General features: G+C 31.3%; 1 protein-coding gene across 1 annotated transcript; it reads left to right on the forward strand.

The window, feature by feature from the left end:
• Nucleotides 1-7,365: 7,365 nt before the first annotated feature.
• LOC128166008 (multiple epidermal growth factor-like domains protein 10) lies at nucleotides 7,366-18,148 on the forward strand. Its single transcript, XM_052830926.1, has 8 exons — nucleotides 7,366-7,496; nucleotides 8,043-8,264; nucleotides 9,065-9,247; nucleotides 9,990-10,130; nucleotides 10,395-10,535; nucleotides 12,039-12,173; nucleotides 15,302-15,407; nucleotides 16,216-18,148. The coding sequence occupies exons 1-8, from the start codon at nucleotides 7,433-7,435 to the stop codon at nucleotides 16,391-16,393; spliced, it is 1,170 nt and encodes a 389-aa protein (XP_052686886.1). The 5' UTR covers nucleotides 7,366-7,432; the 3' UTR covers nucleotides 16,394-18,148.
• The last annotated feature ends 6,226 nt before the right edge of the window (nucleotides 18,149-24,374 follow it).

Genomic DNA, 24,374 nt, shown 5'->3' on the forward strand with positions numbered 1-24,374 from the left:
AGGAAGCTGGCACATAAAATATTAGTAATGTCAATCATCCAAAAACATCTTGGATTAAAAAAAATGAGGGTCTAACATTTTCATTTATTTTATTTGTGACCTATGTCACATGCCATTTTTTTGTTGTTGGAAATATTGGGCCCCAAACAAAAATGATAATTTTTCTGAAATTATGTACTAAATTTTGCACGGAAATTGATTGGTTGAATAAATCAAACAATTATTTATAGTTTGAAGTATTATATAGTTATGATTTAAATACAGTATGAAGTTGAACACATGTAGTGACTGAATGTAAAAAAAACCGATGGTTTTAAATGCCAGTACAAAATTAATACAACAGCAGATGTAGAGATTGTTACAAAAATTTTGAGTAATCAAACTATAACGCAAAAAAAAAAGTTATGTCATCTTAACAAAACTTTGCATACAAATAGACATGAATTTGATCTAAAAAAAATGAGATATGACATGAAATTAGCTAATTTTGGGCAAAAATTTGAATAATTGTTTTCTTGACTTCTATGAAATTTAAGCTAAATATGCCAAAATATATTGATAGAAACATCAAAATATTATTCAAAAATGTTTTTAGAATAACATGGATGTATCGTAGCACACAAACTATCTGGAAAGAGCTAGAGCCACGAAACATCAAAATGTGCCTTAAAATTTTCACAAAACTCAAGTTTGAAATAATACAAATTGTAATTACTTATCATGTAGGGCACAATATTCTGCTTCTATGCATATGAAATTTTTCCACTTCGGCCCCACCGTTTAGCACATGCGCATCATCAAACATACTAGGATCGTTAAAAATAGCTGAAAATTGTAGATTTTACTGCAGTATTTCCTAAATTTGAATGTGGCCACACTTGAGTACCTCTTTGAAACTTTTAATACTGAGAGATATTGCATAAATGCTTCTGCCTGCAAAATTTCGTAGAGGTACTCAAGTGTGGCCAATATGTATTTTACAAATTTTGAAAATTTTAGTAACAGAAAATAAAACAGACCACTCTATTTTAGGGTAATTATTTGCTTCCTTTTTTTTGAAATAGCAGAATTTAATTAATGATGATAAAGAATTATTTGTTATTATTTACAAAATCATCATTTTATTAAATGTTTGAGGAAGAAATGCATATAAACTGAACTTTAACATGTTTTATCTAGTAATTTTATACTGTGTATTCATGCTTATATCGTGCATCATCAATGACGTCATAGTTTGACGTTTGCGACGTCAGATGAATCTGTACATGGAATTTTGAGTTTTTTCAGTATTTTGCCAATTGAATTTACCAGTAAAGTCTGCATTTTTAAAAAGCATTATTTCTAAGTACCACGGTATTATTCAATTGCAGTAGAACATGAGATACATGAACATTGCTAACAAACAGAAAAAAAATTAAATTATGGCAAAGTTAACATTGTACGTACGTAAGTAAATATATATTCCTATACCTTTATGTAGCATAAGCGATAGCATGTATAAGTAGCTAGTTGTGGTTTTTTTGTCAAACGGTGAAATGCATTAAATGAAAGGAAAGATGCAAGCGATTTTTTTACACAAGTACGTGTTCCTGAATACCGCGGGAGAAAGACAGTCGACATCACGTGTAAACATGTACATGTACATATATTTGATTAACTTAACTTATTCCGTCAAAAAACTTGATTGTTTAATTCTTAATTACAGCTGCAATTGAATATTAAGCCATCGTCCCTTGCATAAAAACATTTTGCCAATGAATACGTCTTTTCTTTATCAGCCACCTGTTGATCAGTGTTGATTCGTCGCGTGGTCAATGCCGTTACATGCAGTTACACTCCTTTCTCAAAGATCGATTGTGTCCGTTTCGATGAAGACGGCTTTTGGTATACACTGCTTAGAATACATTATCAGCATGTACACTATATAGAAGTCTAATCCTAATTGCGATGTCTTTGATGATAATTTGTCCAATAAAATAAAAAATCGCCCTAAATATATGTACATCGGTGACTTACTTTTGCCTATAAAATTCTCGATTGAAATTATCTTCGATTATTTTATGCGTATTAAATCTAGATAAAGTTTTTCTTGTATGGCATATAGAAAAAATTCAGATTGCCGGGCCCTTTCTTTAAAAAAAAAACAACGATGAGTACAGAGAGATTTAAAACAGTATTTGTTTCCATTCAACCCTCCTCCCTTCCCTACCCTCTGAAAAAAATCGATTTACGGCCGAGTTCATGACAAATCTATGTATATGTTAATGCTTGATATGAATTCGACAATTTCAAGACAATTTTACGACATTATTTATGTGCTACTGCTTGATGTTTTAAATAAAAATGTTCATTTTAACCCACATTCTCTCTCTCTCTCTCTCTCTCTCTCTCTCTCTCTCTCTCTCTTTCTGAAATATGATCTTAATTTTCAAGACATATACGGATAGCTAATCACTTGTAACAATTCTCAAAAGACATGAATATCACTAGAAAAAATTAAATGTAAATGAATAGACGTTATGGCATTTATAAGGAATAATTACCTCATAAAAATATTTTTAAAGAAATCGATATTTTTTTTCATTTAATTAATGAACATTAAAACACTGCTGTAATGTCATTCCCTTGTTCCAGCAGTCAAAAATTTTACTTGTGACAGTCCGATATATTAGAGAGCTTCTTAATATCATACCATTATCAGTGGTTACAACACTGTTATTCTTTAAAATTGGGCTGTCTTGGGCATCAACAATGATATTCAATTAAGTACTATATATGCCTCAAACACTTCTGTATGAAAAAATATCACAGTTCTCGGCCCTATAAAGGGCCTCGAAACTGTTTTATATTATTTCATACAGAACTGCTTTCGGCATACTAGTATATCCATTACATAAACATGGTCGCTAAAAGGTTTTATTGTTCACTTGAACAGTTCGTGAACGGTGAGCGCACAGTGAGTGCACTCTAAACGAACGGTGAGTGCACGCTGAGCCGAATTTGGATAGCACTTATGAATGGTGAATTATGAGCGAACGCAGAGCGCAAACACAAGCGCAAAGTGAACGGTGAACGATATACACATGTATGTACCGTCTCTATGTGAACGCAAGAAGAACGATTTATTCGGAGTGCCCCGGGAGGTATTGTTACATTGTGTTTCGTTGGTAATCAGGAAATAACAACAATAAACTACATATTTGTATTGTTATAAGCCTAAATATAATACTTCTGACTAAACAATAAGTGAACACAGTGAGTGCAAGGCGAAATCTTTGTGAACGCACGGTGGGCGTTTTGTGAACGAGAGCGGAGAGCGCAAGTGAACGCACGGTGAGCGCACATGAACGCACGGTGAGCCCACGGGAAAATGGGAAAATAAAACATTAAAAGGACTGAACCCTGGCATCTAACTGCTGTAAAGCGCCAGGATTGGGTGAAAATATCGAAGCCTTGAAACAAGTAAAACAATCATGTAGAATAATGTACACAGACTGTTACAGTAATGCATCAAAATTCGAGATTACATATATCTCTATTAAATTCAATTACCGTATCTCTGTCATATTTATATATTTATTTTTAATAATTTGTTATTACACTGGTAGAATTCAATGATTAATCCTCATTTATACACTGCGCATCATCAGCATTACTTCATGCAGTTTCAAATTGCAGAAAAAAGAACTTTTAATACACCGACATATTTAAATGTACCGCCGTTATATTGACCTTCAGCACTGGTCCCTGTAATATTTTTTAAACTTTATTGTAATAAGCTTTTCATGGTATTTTTATCAATAAATTTATTTTCATAAATTAATTATAATGTCTACGGTACATGATAATTTTATTTGTTTTTTGTTTATTTTATTAGATTCAAGTCATACGTAGTTTTATCATTTCATGACGTTACTTAACAAAAATGACGTCTGTTCTACATTTTTCATCAAAACAATGCCATATTGTAAACTCCGTTTATAAAAAAGTATGATAGATATCGAAAAAAGAAAAACAGTTATGAAAAGCTAAGATTCTACCCTATATTTTACCAAAATATGGTAATTTTTAATGATAGGGCAATTTTTTATGCTTCGTGGCTCTAGCTCAAAAGTCTGCGCTGAAAATTTGGAGGCTAAAGTACTCTCAAACTATTGACTTTGAAAATTGTTGATTTTCTTCTTGAAAACCTTCTGCCAAAATACATGTATATATAGTCCCTTACTAAACTTCGTAAATTAAAATTTTCTTTTAACAATTTTATTAAATATGGTTTATTTGGCATGGTTAATTATACATATACAAATAGAAATAATATATGACATTCAATGCCAATACATATTTCTTTTTCGTTATCATCAACATCGCGATGTATACAATATTGATACGAAATCGATTCTGCATTGTCAACATTGCCGATATTTCTTTGCTGTTAACATCGTCGACATCGCAACGGCAACAATGTTGAAACGATATCAAATTTACATCTTTAACGTTGCCGCTATTTCTTTGCTGTTTATATCGTTGACATTGTCGACATCGCAACGTTGACGATGTTGAACCGTTATCGAGTTTACATCGTCAACATTGCCGATATTTCTTTGCTGTTAACATCGTCGACATTGTCGACATTGCAATGTTGATGATGCTGAACCAATATCGAATTTACATAGTCTACATCGCGAGTAGGAATATACAATGCAAGAAATATAAAATATATCTCCATGTTAGTCGTCATTTCGATATTGACAATGTCGACGATGTAAATATGATATAAGAGGTACCATGTAGACAAGATGTTGACTCGATGTCGATTAACATTGCGATGTCGACTTGATGTTGTTTAACATTGCGATATCGACAATGTCGACGATGTAACAGGATATAAGAGGTACGATGTAGACACGATGTTAACTCGATTTCGATCAATATTGCGATGTCGACTCGATGTTGGTCAACATTGCATTATCAACAATATCGACGTTGTAAACATGATATAAGAGGTACAATGTATACATGGTGTTGACTCGATGTCGATTAACATTGCGATGTCTACTATGTAAACAGGAAAGAAGGAACACGATGTAGACACGATGTTGAGTCGATGTTGGTCAAACTTGCAATATTGACAATGTTGACGATGTGATCATAATATATAAGAGGTACGATGTAGACACAATGTCTACACGATGTCGATTAACATTGCGATGTCGACGGTGTAAACAGGTTATAGGAGGTACGATGTAGACACGAAGTCTACACGATGTTGATCAACATTGCAATGTCGACGGTGTAAACAGAAAAGACGACACACGATGTATACACAATATCGACTCGATGTCGATCAACCTTGCGATATCGACGATATCGACGATGTAAACAGGATATAAGAAGTACGATGAAGAAAGGATGTCGACCCGATATCGATTAACATTGCGATGTCGAAGATGTCGACGATTTAAACAGGAAACAAGACACACAATGTGGACAAAATGTCGACTCGATGTCGGTCAACATTGCGATATGGAAAATGTACACAGAATATATATGGTACGCTGCAAATGCAAATATAATGATTATGCTAATATGATATTAACATAAAGTCTACTCGGTATTGGCCAACATTGCAATGTCGACAATATTGATAAAACATCGTGCATTAGACATACTTCATATATGATGCAAATTTTTTTAGATAAGACGTGACATATAATGGTTACCCCAAAAGAGAGGATCAAACCTCTTTAATAATAAATTTCAATAATGGTTGGGCGGTTTCGGTAATATTTTTTTTGAAATCTGATGTCCGACACTTTGATTATGATGCAATTTGACCATGAGTCTTACACGTATGAGACAGACATAATAATACTTCAATAGCCGAATCAAATCTTTTGTGACCAATCTGTGAAAAGATGTTAATATTGTACTTGTTTCCTGGTTTAAAAAGAACTAAATTGGCTAATTTATTAATCATTTTAAAACATTACTACGTAACATGTGCAAACCTAGATAATTTGCCTAACTTATATTGTCCTCTAAGAAATATTAAATTTCCAATTGAAGGGGTCAACATCCCCCTCCCCGATACATCTGCGATAAATCTGCATGATTTAAACCTATCACACCAGCATACATTTCAAGTATCTGTTCGTGTGAATTAGTATGCTTCCTGTAAGTTATTCACTATATAGTTAAATACTCATCTACTACTGCATACCGGTAGTATAGGGTGTATGTATGTAGCGTAGCATACTATGCCAGAATAGAGCGCGGCGAAAGCTCTGTGGCAAAATCTTAAGCCTCCTGCTCGTTCACTATATATCAAAACTCGACTACTTTTTAGGCATAGTACATGCGCAACACTATTTTATAAATATGAAATGCCATGTGCTTTTATCGCATTTCCAGTTAAGGGAGGTTTTTGTTAGGCGCAACACATAATTGTCAAATATATTTGAAAATGTGGTATGTGTTATAAAACTAAGCATTCTGAATGACATTTTTTTGGATTTTATCATGAATGCAATCATCAGAAAACATTGAATAATTTCATTTCATTTAAGGTTTCAAAGATGAATCAATAAAAAAATTCGAGAATTAAAGACCTTGGCTATAAAACTAAATACAACATACATAATGGTGATTTAAGATAAAATAGTTTAGAGTTAGTTTAAAGTAATAAAACTTAGCAAATTTGATATTATTGGAAAATCTATGAAGCCAATGTAATTCTTTTAATATGTAAACACTTATTTATGTTTCATCAATTTTGTAGAAAATGAATACGGCCATCAAAATCTTTACACAATAAACTACCATTATGCAACTACATATGAATTCGAATTTCAAATTTTAATTGTTACTTAATTGGATATTTAAATCGCTTATTGTAGAAATAATGACTTACTGAATTAAATAAAGCAGAGTTTATATGCACTAATTCTCTGACACTAGAATGGTACGAGTTTTTAATTTTGATTTGAGCAAAAAGTATGAACATATTAAGCAATATATGCTCGCAGTTAAATAACAAGTATTAGATATCCATTACAATCTTTATGTACAATGAATAAGAATACATAATGCGTTTGCTTTTAATATTTGGACAACTATATTGAACAAATTTATGATAATACCAAATCCTGTATTTGTCATGATAAATAAAAGTCCTTCTGTCTGAAGAGTTATGTTTACCAGCATGGTGATCGTCTAATATTGTGTGGAATTTATTAATTTACCCTTTATGACAACTCATTATCAGATTTAACTTGCCGGGTTAAACTTGAACACAAAGAACTATTTGAGAACGATTCTCTTTCTAATATATTGATATTTGACTGAAATTTATCACCTTACTTAATGATCAAAATAACTTCCTGTTGCATTTTCAACTTGATATCTTTTAAAACTTACCTTTTAAGATAAAGAAATGTGTATTGGTCTCACTTCTATAATATTAACGTTTACTACTAATACTATGATTTTGGGATATGGTAAGTTTTAAATTTAAAAGTTATGTATGAATTATCAATGTATGTACTTTAACAGATGAGATGACTAATCAGCCAAAAAGACCACAGCGCAGTTAAGAAAACCATCTAAAGTTGCTATTATTTTAATTTAATAAACAGGGTGGACAAAGATATATGAACTTATTAGGTTAAGAAAACTATTCTTAGACAGATTTTGGTGCAATTTTCAAAATAACGAAGATTATGCACCGCCATCTTGAACCGCAAATTTAAATTTATTTGTTAGTTTTTTTCTTTAAAGTCTTCTTTGTTATCACATAGACACGTAATCTAATGGAAAATCTTTGCTCTCGATACACTTTGGTCCATGAACTGTCTTCGCCTCTTATATTAATGTATTCGATCAATTCCGACGCTATTTCATACAGCAAATCCAAAGTTTGACTATCAAAACCAATAATACATGTAGATGTTTTCAATGTACAAAAATAATTAATGTATAATGCACTGAAAATTGTTCGAGGCATCGGTTTCACATGAACGTGTACATCATCAATTTATTAACAGGTGATTTGTCAGTCAACAAGAAAACAGCTCAGTATAGAACAGTCATAGGCTGTTCTGCGTGTGATGCAATTAATGCAGTGGACAGAAACATAAGCACTTGTGCACGAACTGAATTTGGACAAACATCACCCGATCAGATCACCTGGTGGTATGTAGACCTTGGAGCTGTACACAGTGTGCACAATATCAGGATACAGTTTAAGGACTATGGACAAACGTATAGTAAGTGAATATTGGTCAAAACTTGATTGTCAAAACGGAAGTATTTTAATTGAGGTGACATTATCCGTAGGTTTAAAAGATATTAAAGAATAACAATTTTAACTTTCAGAAATAATCATTCAATAAAAAGTTCATAAAATAAACTTGACCAGATCTTCTTTGGCATGTATTTATTGATAATAATATTACGCATCAATCGAGACTAGTCGAGTTTAAGCTCTAAAATACCCTGTTAATTTGCAGTCAAAGCAATTTTTCCCATTTCATTGAAAAATCACCAAAAAAAAAAATCATTTAAAATAATTAAAAGCGGTCTCTGTTTTGTGAAACTATATTGAAAAAAAAATTCTTCATTAATCCATCAATTAAAACTTTGGTGTGTCGAAGAACCTTAACTTTATTACCATTCATTTATGTAAATATAAATGTTTGCAAATCTATATCTTCTTCATTTTAAAAGCACGTTTAACAAAACGTAAAAATACGAGTATAACATTTAATAGCTAGAAGGCAGAGGGGTCGCTTTGCCGGGTTTTCATTGTACGTGTCATGATACTCAACTGACAGACAGAGCAAAGATCTGTGTTACAAGGATGGACCAAAGTTACCTCCCATGGATTTCAACACAAACTGTACAAAATATGGACGCTACGTTATATTTTACAATGAGATCTGTGTGAAGTTACAGTGATAGGTACTCACGTATTTTGTAATTCAGTACGGATAAAAAAAAACACAAATATATCCTATCTGTTTCCTTATAATAATAAACATCTTAATTTTTAATTAATCCCGAAAAGGTTGTTCCGGTTTTGGTGTTTATGGAAGTCACTGTGATTTACCCTGTCCAGAGAATTGTAAGGAACATAGATGTGACATCATCAATGGAACCTGTTTTGGCTGTACACCTGGATGGGTGGGGGAGTATTGTTCAATAGGTAATATCTTATTTTTATCAGTTTCACATGATAATGCCTTGTATAGTTTGTCATTTATGCATATTTTATTTTGTAAAAGGTTGCTCCCCCGGGTATTATGGTCTAGAGTGTAAAAAAATAGTGCCTGTTTGGGAGGGTAACTGTTGAAATTGACACCCCCCCCCCCTCGAAAACCATTGTGAATGGTTGTCTCGGGGTTTCAATTTCAACATTTACCCTCCCAAACAGGCACTATTTATACATTGTATAATGGGACTTTAACATTACGTGCTGGTACTTCAACATTACATATTATTATACTTTCATGTTAAATATTGAAATCTGATCGGTTTAGACACAGTTGATAATCCGTTCTATAACCCTCAGCGTTAGCAACACACTTGGCAACGGGAAACACAACGAATTGTTACATGCGCGTAAATTATGCACGTACGGTTCACCATAGAATTCACGTCATTCCTTTATACAAGCAGTAACGTTTTCTTTGAAATTAAGACATTCAGTATAATAAAATAAATAGTGCCTGTTTGGGAGGGTAAGAGTTGAAATTAACGCCCCGCTTTGCTTCGGTTGTCAATGGTTTTCTCGGGGTGTCAATTTCAATTCTCACCCTCCCAAACAGGCACTATTTATATAAAGCGTAAACTGTATAACCCAGTTTGTTTTCGTATAAATTTTGTAGCTATTGGACTTTGTACATTATTTCTGAGTGATGTAAAGTTTTTTCCATTATTATTAGAAATATGCAGCACAACTTTTGGTCAATATCATAAATCCTTTTTTTTAGAAAGTCCAACAGGTAAGTTCGGGTCAGATTGTGGGTACAACTGTAGTGGTCACTGTATAGGTGACATTCCATGTAATAGAACAACCGGAAGGTGTGACTCTGGATGTAAACCTGGATACACTGGAGAGTTGTGTGACACAGGTGTGAGAAAATAAATTAAGTATTAAAACTTATCAATAAGTGGTTTTTTTTGTAATAAAGCTCTACTGAAATGTTATTGTCTGAAAATGTAATGATAACTTTTATTTTTTAATATGGCAAATTTTGGCAAGATTAACGATAGTCTGCTATTAAAAAACTCACCATTACGAGCTGATTAATGTATTGGATTAATATATTGTATATATCAAATATTATCCTTTGAACACCGACATCTACTAAATAACTTTTTCTTTCTGACTACAGGTTGTGAAAATGGAATGTATGGCAGAAGTTGTAGATATTATTGCAGTGAAAATTGTTTACATAACGTTCCTTGTAATTCAACCAATGGACATTGTGATAGTGGATGTGCCTCCGGATATTTAGATTTCTTTTGCAACAAAAGTAATACATTATTTATCGTGAGTTTATTACATTTTATTAGGTCACCTGTGTAAACCCAGGTGAACTATTGCTATCCGTTTTCGTCCGTCGTCGTGCGTTAACAATTTTATATTTTTAACAACTTCTTAAAAAATTACAAGGCTATTTGTTACCATTTTTGGTGTAAGGCATCTGTATGGTAAGAAGAATCTTAATTGTGAAATTCGTGGCTCTACCACCCCCGGGGCACCACAAGTGGGGCCAAACATGCAAAAAAAAAATGAAAATCTTCTTCTCTACTCCTACACATGTGAGGAAAAACTGGCTGCATGGTTATGATGTCCATGAAGCCCTCTACCAAATTTGTGAAATTCATGGTCCCTTGGTCAGGGGTTCTGGCTTTAAAGTGGGGCCAATATGGCCATGTAGTAAAAATGTATTAAATCTTAGAAAATCTTCTTTTCTACTCCCATATATATTTGTTAAAAACTAAATGCATGATAATGATGTCCATGAAGCCCTTTACCAAAATTGCGAAATTCATGGCCCCTGGGTCAGGAGTTCTGTCTTTTGGGTGGGACCAATATGGCTATATAGTAAAAATGTATTAAATCTTAGAAAATCTCGTTCTCTTCTTTCATATATATTTGTTAAAAACTAAATGCAGGATTATGATGTCCATGAAACCCTCTACCAAAATTGTGAAATTCATGACTCCTGTATCAAAGGTTCAGGCTTTCGAGTGGGCCAATATGTACATATAGTAAAAATGTATTAAATCTTTAAAAATCTTCTTCTTTACTTCCAAACATGTGGGCAAAAAACTGAATCCATGGTTGGTTATAATGTCCACTAACTCTTCTACCTAAATTGTAAAATTCATGGCTCCTGGGTCAGGGGTTCAGGACATGGGGGGGGGGGGGGGGGCAATATAGTGTTAATGCATATAATGTTTTCAAATCTTCTTCTCTATTTTCACATATCTGTATGAAAAACTTACTTCATAATTATGTTTACCGGGAAGTCCTCTACTTAAATTTAAAATTTCATGTCCTTTTGGAGTATGGGATTTGACTCTAGGGCAGGGCCAAAATGGATGTATAGGTGTTAATGCATATAATGTTTAAAAACTATCTTCTTTACTGCCACACACCTGAAAGAAAAACTGAATTCAAACTGATCTTTAAGTTTTAAGACAAAATTATAGGTTTCATAGTTCTTTATGAAAGATTTCAGGCAGGAAGGTGGTCGTCAATACAAATTTATAATTTTTCTACTCTAGAATGAAACCCAATTAAATAAATATATATATGAGACTCCTCGACAAGTTTGTGTATGGGTTATATGCTACTCAGGTGACCGTTAAGGCCTATTGGCCTCTAATTGTGACAAAATGAAATCAAAAAATTTCAAAAGAGAAAGCTATAGCGTAATATAATTTGCATGCAATTTTAATAATTCATTAAACTACAAATAGAATAGAAAATAGGAAAAAAATCAAGTGTTGAGTACTGTGTTTCATAGCTTGCGATCTTGGAACATATGGACTGGATTGTAAGCAAAACTGTTCAGTTGACTGCAAGGATGGGTTATGTAACAATGTCGACGGCTCTTGCATTTGCACAAATGGAAAGAAAGGATCTTCTTTTTGCACTGACAGTAAGTTATATATTGTTCATATGTAGTTTTTACCTTATAAATCAAGATTCATGGGATTGACAATTATATTTATAAAAATAATATGAGTACATGAATCATATTTATTTTTAAAACAACTGGACTGATTGAACAGATTTATTCCACCACTGTAAGCAACAAGTACTTTTTATATTTTCTTATGAAAATATTCAAAATATTGCTTAAAAAATTAAAAACAAAATCAACTCACTGCTTTTTATAGACTGATAAATATTTACTATATTGTCATTATATTATTAATGATAATTTGTGTTTGCACTAACAAGATAAAAGATAAACCAAATTAAAATAGTTGTAACTGAACACAAAGATGTTCTCTTTTTGCAAATGATCGAAGTAAGGTATAGCTCAGTAGGATGCCTCTCCGCTTTCTACTGGTTGCTAATGGAAAAAAGAAACAATTCCGTAAAATTGAAATTAGTTTCTTTGTTCTTTAAGCATCGAATGGAAAGTGAATTATTAAGTAAATTCACTCACCATCCGGCTTATTTCGGAATTATTTCTTTATTAAAAATATGTATGTTGAAAATAAATAAAAAAAATACTGTAAACGGCACGTCATCAAATTTTTAAAACTATAATTCCGGGGTCCGTCAAGGGGTTAATCTATCACCCTTTTTTTAAAATTTTCATTTAATGTAAATGGCTTAGAAAAATATATGATTGAAAAAGGAATTAGTTAGAGAGTTTGTCTAAAGATATTGATGATGACTTATGTATATTTATGAAACTTTTTATACATCTATGCAGACGATACTGTAATTTTATCTGAAACCCCAAGTATCTTAGCATGCTCTTAACGAATTTTCTATATATTGTGAAACATGGAAACTTCATGTTAATGTAAAAAAAAAAAATCATATTTTTGACAGGACCAGCTCCTAAACATAAATATTGATATAACGACGAAGTGATAGAAATTGTCAAAGAATTCAACTACCTTGTATTTTATTTTCAAGATCGGGATCATTCTGCAAGGGAAAAAAAACCCATCTTTGTGACCAGGCACAAAAAGCCATGTACGGCATTATTATAAAAATAATTACCTTTTGACTATCAACTTGATTTATTCGACAAAGTTGTGACTTTTGTCCTGTTATATGGATGCCAAATTTAGGTTTTGAAAATGTTGATAAAATGAAACGTTTACATTTACGTTTTTTGAAATATATTTTAAACCTCAATCTAGTACTCCAAATTTTATGATGTATAGAGAAACCGGACGTTATTCTCTTAACATAAGTATTATTACAAGAATGATATCATTTTGGGGGAGATTGGTGTATGGAAATGATAACAAACTGTGTAGAATTGTTTATAGACATTTGTTTGATAGATATACTAAAAAACCAGTTAACCAATCCATGGATATCATGTATACTTAATATTTCAAATACAACAGAAATGATTAATATTTTGATGGATCAAAATTTTTACAGTGTCAAGTGGATAATTGTTTCAATTAATCAAAAATTTAAAGATCAGTTTCTTAAAAAAATGGTACAGTAATAACAACAATTCCAGTAAAGAAATCAGTTACAGAATTTTTAAAACAACGTTTGTTTGTGAAAAATATTTAGATACACTATCTAGAAAATTTAGAAATATTCTTGTAAAATTTAGAACAAGTAAACATAGTTTATTGACAAGTAACCGTTGTCTTTAATAGAGGTTGGTCGCTGGAATAATTTACAACGCCATGAAAGAATCAGCAATCTGTGTAAAAATACCAAATTGGGGGCGAATTTCGTAATCTGTTTGAATGCAATGCATAAGCTTCAATAAGAAAAGATTTTAGCAAGAAAATACTACGTCCAACCAAATATTATTAAATGCAGTAGTTAAACAGCGAATAACAATTCTTTATTTTTAAAAAAAATGTGTATTTTCATAACAAAAAAAATATGAGATCTGTTCTTCATATGCAAAACGAAGAAGCTCTGCTCATTCAGAATGTGTATATATGTACATGTATATATGTTATATATTTATAATGTACCTCTTGTACCATTTACATGGTTTTGAGAGAATAAATGAATTGAATTGATTTGGAATTGCTCTCATTGACCAGTTAGGATGCTTAATTGAAATGCTCGCAGGCTAATTTTACATAATTTTTTCTACGAGTTGACACTGACTACTAAAAGCCCAAAAAGGGATAAAGTCAATTAAACGAATTTCGATGCAAGTTCGTTAACAAAGAGAAGATTATGTAAAGCAAAATTTGTGTCGTTATGAAAGTAGAATAATCTCTCTGATAGCGCTAAGACTTTATCTTAAAAGGTTTGCCCGAACGGGGAATTTGTCAATTTATCTAATAATTATCTTATTATCCTACTTTCTTTTGTAACTAACTTAATTTCAAAAAAGTAACAAATTGTTTAATTGACATTATTACTCAATTAAAGGTGAAACCATACAAATTTTCTCCCTTAAAAAATAAATATCACTTTTAACAGTGAAAAAAAAAAACCCAACTGAAATAAGTAAAAGTTAGATGTTTTTAAAATCAAAGCTGTTTATATGAAATGCTAAAAATAGAATAAATTGATGTTTGCTGAATTTACATTTAGAAGTCATAACCAAATTGTTTTAGATTGTTTTTAATTCTTTGAATTTTAAAACTGAAACCTAGCAGTAAATTAAATATGTAGAGAGATGACGCTTGGATGCCAACTTCTGTCCAACAAAAGATAGCTGTATGGTATGTGCCCTGTACCCACTTCTTTTTTCTTCAGAGTTCAGATATGATCACGAGCGTTGAAGTAAATGCGTCTGTTATCAAGTATTGTTTGTCAAACATAGTAAACATGTTCCAAATTATGAAGAAAAACGAAAGTAACCACATTAAAAACTGCACATTTATGGTTCATTTAAAACATCTAAACAGTAATTATTGTTTGTTATCTTGATGTTAAATATCACCAACATGTTTAATATAATTGTACTCCGTGCACATTTAAGCTTTGTAGGGTTCAATTTTATTTGACAACACGAAAACGAAACTTGAGTATGCAAAACATGATATGTAAAGTACTCATCTGGCTAACTTTTGCACATCCTTTGATACACTGTGATCTAATTTACAGCTAATTTACAGTCTAATGAATGCAATGAATCATTTTACATCACTGGAATGTCGATATTGGTTATCATAACCATTATATTAGGCGCTGCATGCATTTTATTATTCTGGTAAGATTTTAGCTAAAGACTTTCGCTAAAGTACAGTCTATCTTATTGAAAATGTCATGTATTATGCAAGTTCGATTATACATATTGTCCATAGTATTTTGAAATAAAATGTTTAAAAATACATGTATCTGGATCTCTCATTTATTAAAGGGACATGGTCACGATTTTGGTCAAAAATTAATTTTCCGATTTTAATGTTTACAATGCTTGAGTAATACATTTCTAATAGTCAACCAAAATTTGAGTGTCATTCGTTGAGTTATAAGCGAGTTTCAGAGCTTGAAATTCTTTGCAATGTAAACAAAGCGTTTGTTTACAATTTGAATGTTGAAATGAAAATTCCAGTTCTAGACTAAAAATGAATGTGTTAAACGTTAGAAACTGTTTATCTATGGATAAAATGAATAAAAAGACAGACAAATTAGTTTTAAAAATACTTTAACTGGCGTATTGAACCTATGTAAACAAAAAACAGGGCACGAGCCTTGTTATCATGACAAAGAATTGTAAGCTATGTATATTTCTTTTAACTCCATGAATGACTCTCAAATTTCATTTGATCATAAAAGTGCATTTTTAAAGCATTATAAACAATAAAATCAGAAAATTAGAATTTGGCTCAAATTTGCATAGCCTGTAATTTGCCCACGTTAATTTTAGGCTCTATGTTTCAACAGACACATACATATTGCATGCTTGACAATATGCATAGAATTTTATTAAGTTGATATATTCTATGCTTTTTATCAAATTTTTAATATATTTTTTATATATAATGAAAATTCTAATATAAATGTACATATTTTAGGAAATATAAAAGACTAGTAAAGATCGTGCGCTCATCACATTATACCTACATAACAAGGACATCACTGCAACCGGAGAACAGCGACAAAGATGGACCGCAATATGAAGAACTACATGTATCAGAAAATTCGTATAATAATACCGAACTACGAACTTCAACTCAAAATCAACAAGTTTGAAAGTTTTAAACCATAAGTCAATATTTATGTAATTGATGTAATTCTCTTTTAGATGTTCTAAAAAAAATCTAGAGTGAGCTAATTATGTAATATATATTATTATATTTATTCTTTTTGTCAATTTGTTACTATAGCTTAATTTTTAAATTTAATTGGAAAGAGATGTCGGAAATTGGATTTACATAAACATGTTTGCATGTGCTGAAATACCTCATTAATGCATAATGCACAAAAATATAGTAGCATGTAAATGTACTCTATACTGGCCCATAGCAACTATTTAAAAGTGGGAGGGTGCAACTTGTCAATTGAACCAACAAACAGCATCTAAAGGAAAATTAATTTTACTGTAGAAAATACCATACTCAAAAAATGGTTAGGGAGGGGCTGTCTCAATTCTCCCCTCGCGTTCTACTGGCCTGTGCATGGTGTTTTGATACAATGAACACATTTAAAATGAATTCACCTAATTCAACTAAATAAATTTTGGTTCATGTCAACATTTTCAACACGTTTGACCATGTGCTCGAAAATGTTTACTCTTCATACTTGGTCTCTGAACTTCCCAATATCTATTTTACATGGATTTGTACACCACATCGTTTGACCTTAACTTTAATTAAGCTATGTCAAAGTAAACATAAATACTTACAAACTGGATGCATATGTGCAAGGTATTGATTTCATTACGCTCATGTCATATGAAAAATGGCGCAGATACAATATTATGAAAAGTAGCATGGATGCTGTTTACCCATGATGCCTACTCATGCAGATAAATGACATTGGACCAACTTACAGCCGATGACTATCCCCCAACGAATACTCTCGCTACAATAGTTTTATGATGTTATGCCAACAGTTAGCCCAACATTGGCCCATAATATCATTATGCATCACTAACTTTCAATATTCCATGTGGGACCGCCGTAGGCGCAATAAAGGTACTTAGTAACCCAACAGCGAAATTGCAACCATAATGTGAGATTGTGCCAACGATATGCTTCTATCTGTGAATGTATTTCACAACGACAACTCTGAGTTTATATATCGTAAAAATGTGTACATTACTGATACATTATTGACTTTAAATCAATTCTCAGTAAGCATACACTTTAATTTTTTATTTTGAACACCCAAAAAACCTTTTCAGTTAACACAGTTTAAACAAAGCCTATATTTATATTCATATCAGATAGAAAAAAGTACTGCATCTATGTGTTAGACGAAGGCTGAGACTAATTTCATTTTTCAGCAAATTTGAATAAATAAAACGAAGTGTTTTTAAAAAATTGAAATCCTCCTTCAATAACGAAGATCTTAAAACATTTGCAGTTTTAATATGTTCTTTTATGTGGTTGTACGTGCTTATCAATACCATTTGCAATTTCACTTCGGGTGTGTATTCTCATTTGCATCTTTTTACTCCTTGTATCTATATAAAACGGTATGAATGCTACATGTAATTCTAAATGAATGAATCCTAAGAACATGCATTTAGGTAAAATAATAAAAAAAATATTATTTTAGAATGCAGAGTTTGTGCCAAATGTATTGACAAGCATTTTTCAAGATTCTTGAAGATTTGTTAAACTCACTTGCATGTCTGTAGTACTTGAATTTCATAAATCAAATTTATTAATTGATCAATTGACAAAATATTTGCTTTTATATCTAATGTTGATCGTAATTGATGTTAAATACATGTAGGTATAGTTTACTAGAAATGATATTTGAGCGTATGTATTGTCCATATGTACTCATAAAATTGAATTAAATTTTAACCACCTGAATTCATGTTAGTTTTGTGTTTCATCATATGCAAGGTATACAATGTATATATTTAAGTTTTGTTTTTATTTCGAATTTTTCGACTTGCAAAGACGCTTTTAAAGCATTTTTTAATTATATTGTGCGTTATGTTCAAATTTATCTAGCTTGTCATACTTATGCATGTTTAGACAATTATAAACTACAACCCCCTCCCCCACCACCACCCACCAAAAAAAACCCAAAAGAGATAGGAAAACTAGAGCCGAGCTCGTTGCAAGCAAGGAGGAGGTCTTCCGTTACAGCTTTAAGTCAAGACAGGATTTTCAATCAGTCTTAATAAAACCATCCCTCTTCTCCTTACACTTGTCAGGGTCTTACAGATTTTGAAAGGAGGTCTTTTCACACTACCTTTACTTCTGACCGATCAAGGCTTTAGAAAATCAATGTGAACTCTTAAAAATTAGTTCATGCGTATCTTCTATGTATTAATGTAACCCACAGACTGCAGAGTATTGAAGAGTTAGATTTCTCGTAAAACAGATAAAGGCATGTCTATGATAAGTTGGGGATATATACAAGGAAAGTATTGACTGCGACTTTAAAACACTATTACACACAGGGAGCTATTCCCTATAACCAAAATGAAAGCGGGTATGCATGTCTTCATGTGAAGCTTTTAACTCTCATATTACGAAATATCCAAACAATACTATATTACAATTAGATTGATAAGATAATGAAGAACAACTTTTCAGCGACATCATTATCGTAGCATTATCGCTTTTTAGTTAAACAGCAAAGACTTTCCAGGCGCCTAGATCCCTTATTTTTTTTCTGGTCACAAATGAAAGCCCTTCAATCTATAAACAACTTTTGTTCTATATGCATTTTGCAAATATTTTAAACTAAAAAGTTATGAAGCAAAAACATTAGAAAAAAATAGCAATTTTTAATACATTAATTTCGATTATATAGTTCAAGTGGTACAATTTTTAAAAAAATACAAAAATCAGAGAACAACATTCAAAGTGTCAATTTTAAAGATTTCAAACTTTGGATCATTTTCTACAGACCATTTCGGAGCCTTTGTCCGGATACAAATGTCGCTAAAAAAATTTAAAAAGGGAAATAACTCGAACCCAGAAGTTACGATTTCTCATCTTTTTTTGTGACACTTCATAACACTTCATCTAATTTACAATACACAATGAAAATTTAAATGAATTCGGATGACGAACAAAAAAGTTATTGATGTTTTAAAAACATATAGGAAGATTTACAATAATGAAGAATTACCATCAGAATCAGTACATGGTCTTCCGTTGGAAACGACAGACCTTAATAAGTATGACGTTAATGTTTTAGTCAAAACAGAAAGACCCTAAATACCTTTTCCGGAGGGGAACGGGGATGTTTTAGATGCCTTTCCTTTTAAACCTAGGAAACCTCTCATTCATAAAATAGTCATCAAATAGGGAAAAAGTGGTCACTTAATTGTTCATATATCTATATTTTAATCAAAGTACACAGTACTTTCAAAACCCCTAAAAACAACGAAAACAATTTATTAAACCAAAAATAGGAGAAGTAATTGGTAAGACACATGCCTCAGATTTTGATATAATTCCTGTGTTGTTAATTGTTGACAAGTTTTTATAATTCGAATAGCAGAATAATCAAGAATCGTGCATATCTTAAGTTGTTTTTATAAACACTTTATTTAAATGAAAGTAGATCAAATGCCTATACACGTCCAGACATGCTGTGGTTTTAAAGAAAATATAGCTATCATGTAAAAGAATCAGATGATAAGAGGTTGTAATAACCAAATATATGGCAGTTGAATGTATTGTATACGATATTGAAACACAAATGTGCAAATTGAACTAAATACTGCCCACAAATCAATATTCGTGTAAAATTGAAAATATTTATAGAATACAGGGTACAGAAGAAATGCATGCATACCGTGCATAATGATAAATCATACGTCATAGATATATAGTCAGTTTCAAATGCTGAGACTAGGCTCAATACTTTTTAATATATCATTTAATTATTGATAAAAAAAATAACATGACTTTCATTTAAGAAGTAATCTACAAAAATCGAAAATTTCCACTGTATAAGTAGCATGTACATGAACCTTGAACATGTATTTAGTGGAAAGGAAAGTTCCATCCTCTGGTCCGTGCTTTGATTCTTTACAACACAGTTGGATGCTACCTTTGTCCGTTAACCAACACGAAAAACAAAAACATTTATTACAACGCAGTCTCTTTGCCGGTATTATTTTTCCAAGCAACTTTCTGACTTATTATGCGTGTAGTGTTAAATAGTTAAAAATGCTTATACCGTTTAATTTTTTTTTTGATTATTTATATCAAATTCCCCTGGCTTAAAGAGACAGTACGCGCATCTTATTAAAAGATCCGACTTGAAAAAAATTTCCAATCGGGTTCGATATTTTTTGTGCTACTCTAAAATGCATAAACTTTCAGAAAATTACTGATTTCTTCCATTAATAAATACATTTAATTATTTCATAAAAATAAATAATTATTTATGGTCCACAAATATATGCATTGCAACGTGTTACGGGGTTCCGCCTTCTATATTATTACGCATGTATATTTACTGTAAAAAAAAATGCATGCAGGCTCACAAAGATTCTCCTTGACAGGTTTATTGATAAAAATTATGTTTTTCTTCTTCTCCCATGCAATAATTGTTCAAAGATTCTGGAATAGTTATAATTATCATTTTCTTAGTTTGTATTTTGCGTTCTTTTTAAAAAAATTATTAATGTAGCTGCTACAAACTAAATTCATTCTGTAAGTATGGCAACTCGAGGGGTTATTTGACATATCTATGTCTGTTCATATTAAAATAACTGGATTCGGTAACCCATTTACAAATTATAAAGGAAGTGATTATGTGTTACGTTTAGGGAGTCCCTTTTACTTCGTATACCATGATACCCCTAGCCGGGCGAAGATGTTGTAGTTTTCAGTACGTGTCAATAACCGTCTGTAGTCAGGGAGAGGAAACTGGGCGCTGATAAATCGGTCGGTTACTGTAAACAACTGAAACAAAATTATATTGTAAGAAAATGTAGAACAATATTTGAAATCATTCATCAACATGAAGGTCCTTTCCCCTCCCTAATTAATGTAATTATGAGCTTCCGGAAATTGAAGGGTAGTACAAACCGAATTAGTCTTACACCGTTTATTTGTACCACGAGGATATTAATAGACGGTTATTGACACGTACTGAAAACTACAACATCTTCGCCCGGCTAGGGGTATCATGGTATACGAAGTAAAAGGGACTCCCATAAGATTTCTTGAGACTTGTGGAAGCCTACACTCCTACCATTGTATCCTTGTGTCCTTTAATGGAAGTGGAATCGGAAGAATTTTAATTCTCTCTAGGTTTCATAAAGTCATTGTTTATATTTTGTTTAAATCTAATACCTAAAAAACTGATGAAAATCATTTGAGATTAAACTAACAAATAAGAGTACAGATTTGAAGATAATTTGTTTGTTTGTTTACAGTGCTGGAACCAAACGGTGTGGTCCATTCTGTGCTGTATTTAATGCCCTAGAACAAATGATGATGGATGAAGAAGTGGACTTGTTCACCAACACACGGCAGCTTCAGACAGGGAGACCGGAGTTCTTATCAAGTCTGGTATGAATATTCGTAAACAGATGTTTATATATATATATATATATATATATATATATATATATATATATATATATATATATATATATATATACATATATTTCACATTAATCTAAAATTATTATAACAGTTTTGTTAAGAAAACAAGAAAATGGTATATTATGTATGATTGCGTGTATGATCGTAACAATCAGATAAAACTGATGACGTAAGGCATTCGTAATAATTTTTTCTTTATGTTTTAAGGAGGAATATCAACTGTGTTACGGTGCGTTAGCAGAATATTTACAGAAAGACAATGTTTATACGAACACGTAGATGTTGTACCGCATGTGTTGTGTACACCGTGAAACATTTTATCAATCAAGGATTCCATATTAAATTGACGTAATAAAATGAAAATACAATAAGGCTAGATTTTATAGAATACACATGAGTTTTAAACACTGCATATTTAAGATTTGAGTACAGCTTATATTGAAATAAACTCACGAATAAAAAAAAGTTCGTTATAATTACATGGATGACGATGATTGCAAAATGATATATATATATATATATATATATATATATATATATATATATATATATATATATATATATATATATATATTTAACATTAATCTAAAATTATTATAACAGTTTTGTTAAGAAAACAAGAAAATGGTATATTATGTATGATTGCGTGTTTGATCGTAACAATCAGATAAAACAGATGACGTAAGGCATTCGTAATAATTTTTTCTTTATGTTTTAAGGAGGAATATCAACTGTGTTACGGTGCGTTAGCAGAATATTTATAGAAAGACAATGTTTATACGAACACGTAGATGTTGTACCGCATGTGTTGTGTACACCGTGACACATTTTATCAATCAAGGATTCCATATTAAATTGACGTAATAAAATGAAAATACAATAAGGCTAGATTTTATAGAATACACATGAGTTTTAAACACTGCATATTTAAGATTTGAGTACAGCTTATATTGAAATAAACTCACGAATAAAAAAAAGTTCGTTATAATTACATGGATGACGATGATTGCAAAATGATTAAATGAAATAATTTGAATGTTAAACGTAGGTTTTTAAAATTTGCATACTAAGTATTGTAGATTCGGGAACTGAATAGTGTTTATTTGTTGTTTGTAAACGATTTATTTGCCTCATTAAGTTTTGTAACGATGAATGATATCAAAAGGATTCGAGTGTACTGATTCGTATATATTATTATTGCTGGAGCTTTGTCAATTTAGAATTTTATTAGTCTTTCGTTTTTAAATCAAACTGATGCTTCATTGGAAGATACCTTGTTTAAGCTTACAGTTTTAATAAATAATCTACTTTATTGTTGTTTTCATGTTTATCATAAATAATTTAACAAAATCTACTTTGAATGAAATTTTTTGTGTTTGTTTTAAAAATTCTATTTAAATTTAGTTATAACACAATATTAAACACTGTTGCATTATCACTAATTTTGTCAAATATCACAGGATGAATGACCATCTTTAAGTTCTCCTTAAAGATAGCTTAAAGGTGTTTAAAGGTAGCTTAAAGACGATCTTTAAGCCACCTTTAAGCTATATGTGTTGCTTAAAGGTGGCTTAAAGAAAGCGTAAAGATGGCTTAAAGGCAGCTTAAAGACTATCTTTAAGCCACCTTTAAGCCACCTTCAAGGACAACTTATAGGTCCTTAATGTCCAAACTTCTTTAAGCCACCTTTAAGCTACCTTTAAGCCACCTTTAAGCCAATAATAAAAAATTAATTCAATATCGTGCTTTATTTGCCAACAAAATGTATTAACTTTATGAAAGAAAAGGTATAAAAAACGGTTTTGTTCTAGAAAAAAACAAAACAAAACAAAACAAAACAAAACAAAAACGCCCATGGCGAGAATTGAACCCGGGAGCCTTTGTTTTCTAGCATCACCTTACTTCCCCTGCGCCACGGTAACTTACATATTTATGGGTGTTTTTATATCCTATATATCAGTGGATATTGAATCAATGTATTGAATGTATTTACTTGAAAAGATTTTGACAAATCATTCAGTTTGTAACAATCAATTATATCTAATTTAAAAATTACATGCATGCATGTATTTAGAATGAAATACGGAACTTGGTCTTCAGTGAACAAAAATATATTATACCTAAATGGAAACCGTTAGGCTCACTAGAATGCTTTCTTAGTTAATAAATTTAAACCGAGTAGATATACGTTCATCTAATTTATAGCTATAAAATGTAAGAAAGAAAATGAAATCATTTCTTTTATTAAATGCATTGAAACTATTAGGGTATTTGCTCAATTTCCCGCAATTTCCCGGTTTTCATGATCGCGGCGCCGTTCCAGTATGTTAAAATATTTGATTGCATACATAATTTTTAAACTATCAATTCTATAACAAACAAAATTACCAATTACCGGTGACGTATTTACTGCATGTGGCAATTGCAAATGATGTACATATATACTTGTACGTACAATTGTATGATGTACCAGG

This window comes from Crassostrea angulata, chromosome 10 (assembly GCF_025612915.1).
Source record: "Crassostrea angulata isolate pt1a10 chromosome 10, ASM2561291v2, whole genome shotgun sequence".
NCBI classification, from domain to species: Eukaryota; Metazoa; Mollusca; class Bivalvia; order Ostreida; family Ostreidae; genus Magallana; species Magallana angulata.

Excerpts from the sequence above, each read along its gene's own strand:
- LOC128166008 (XM_052830926.1), top strand. The coding sequence starts at position 7,433 with ATGTGTATTGGTCTCACTTCTATAATATTAACGTTTACTACTAATACT. Across the intron at positions 8,265-9,064 it reads GGACTATGGACAAACGTATA|GTTGTTCCGGTTTTGGTGTT; the intron begins GTAAGTGAATAT and ends AATCCCGAAAAG. Across the intron at positions 9,248-9,989 it reads ACATGATAATGCCTTGTATA|AAAGTCCAACAGGTAAGTTC; the intron begins GTTTGTCATTTA and ends CCTTTTTTTTAG.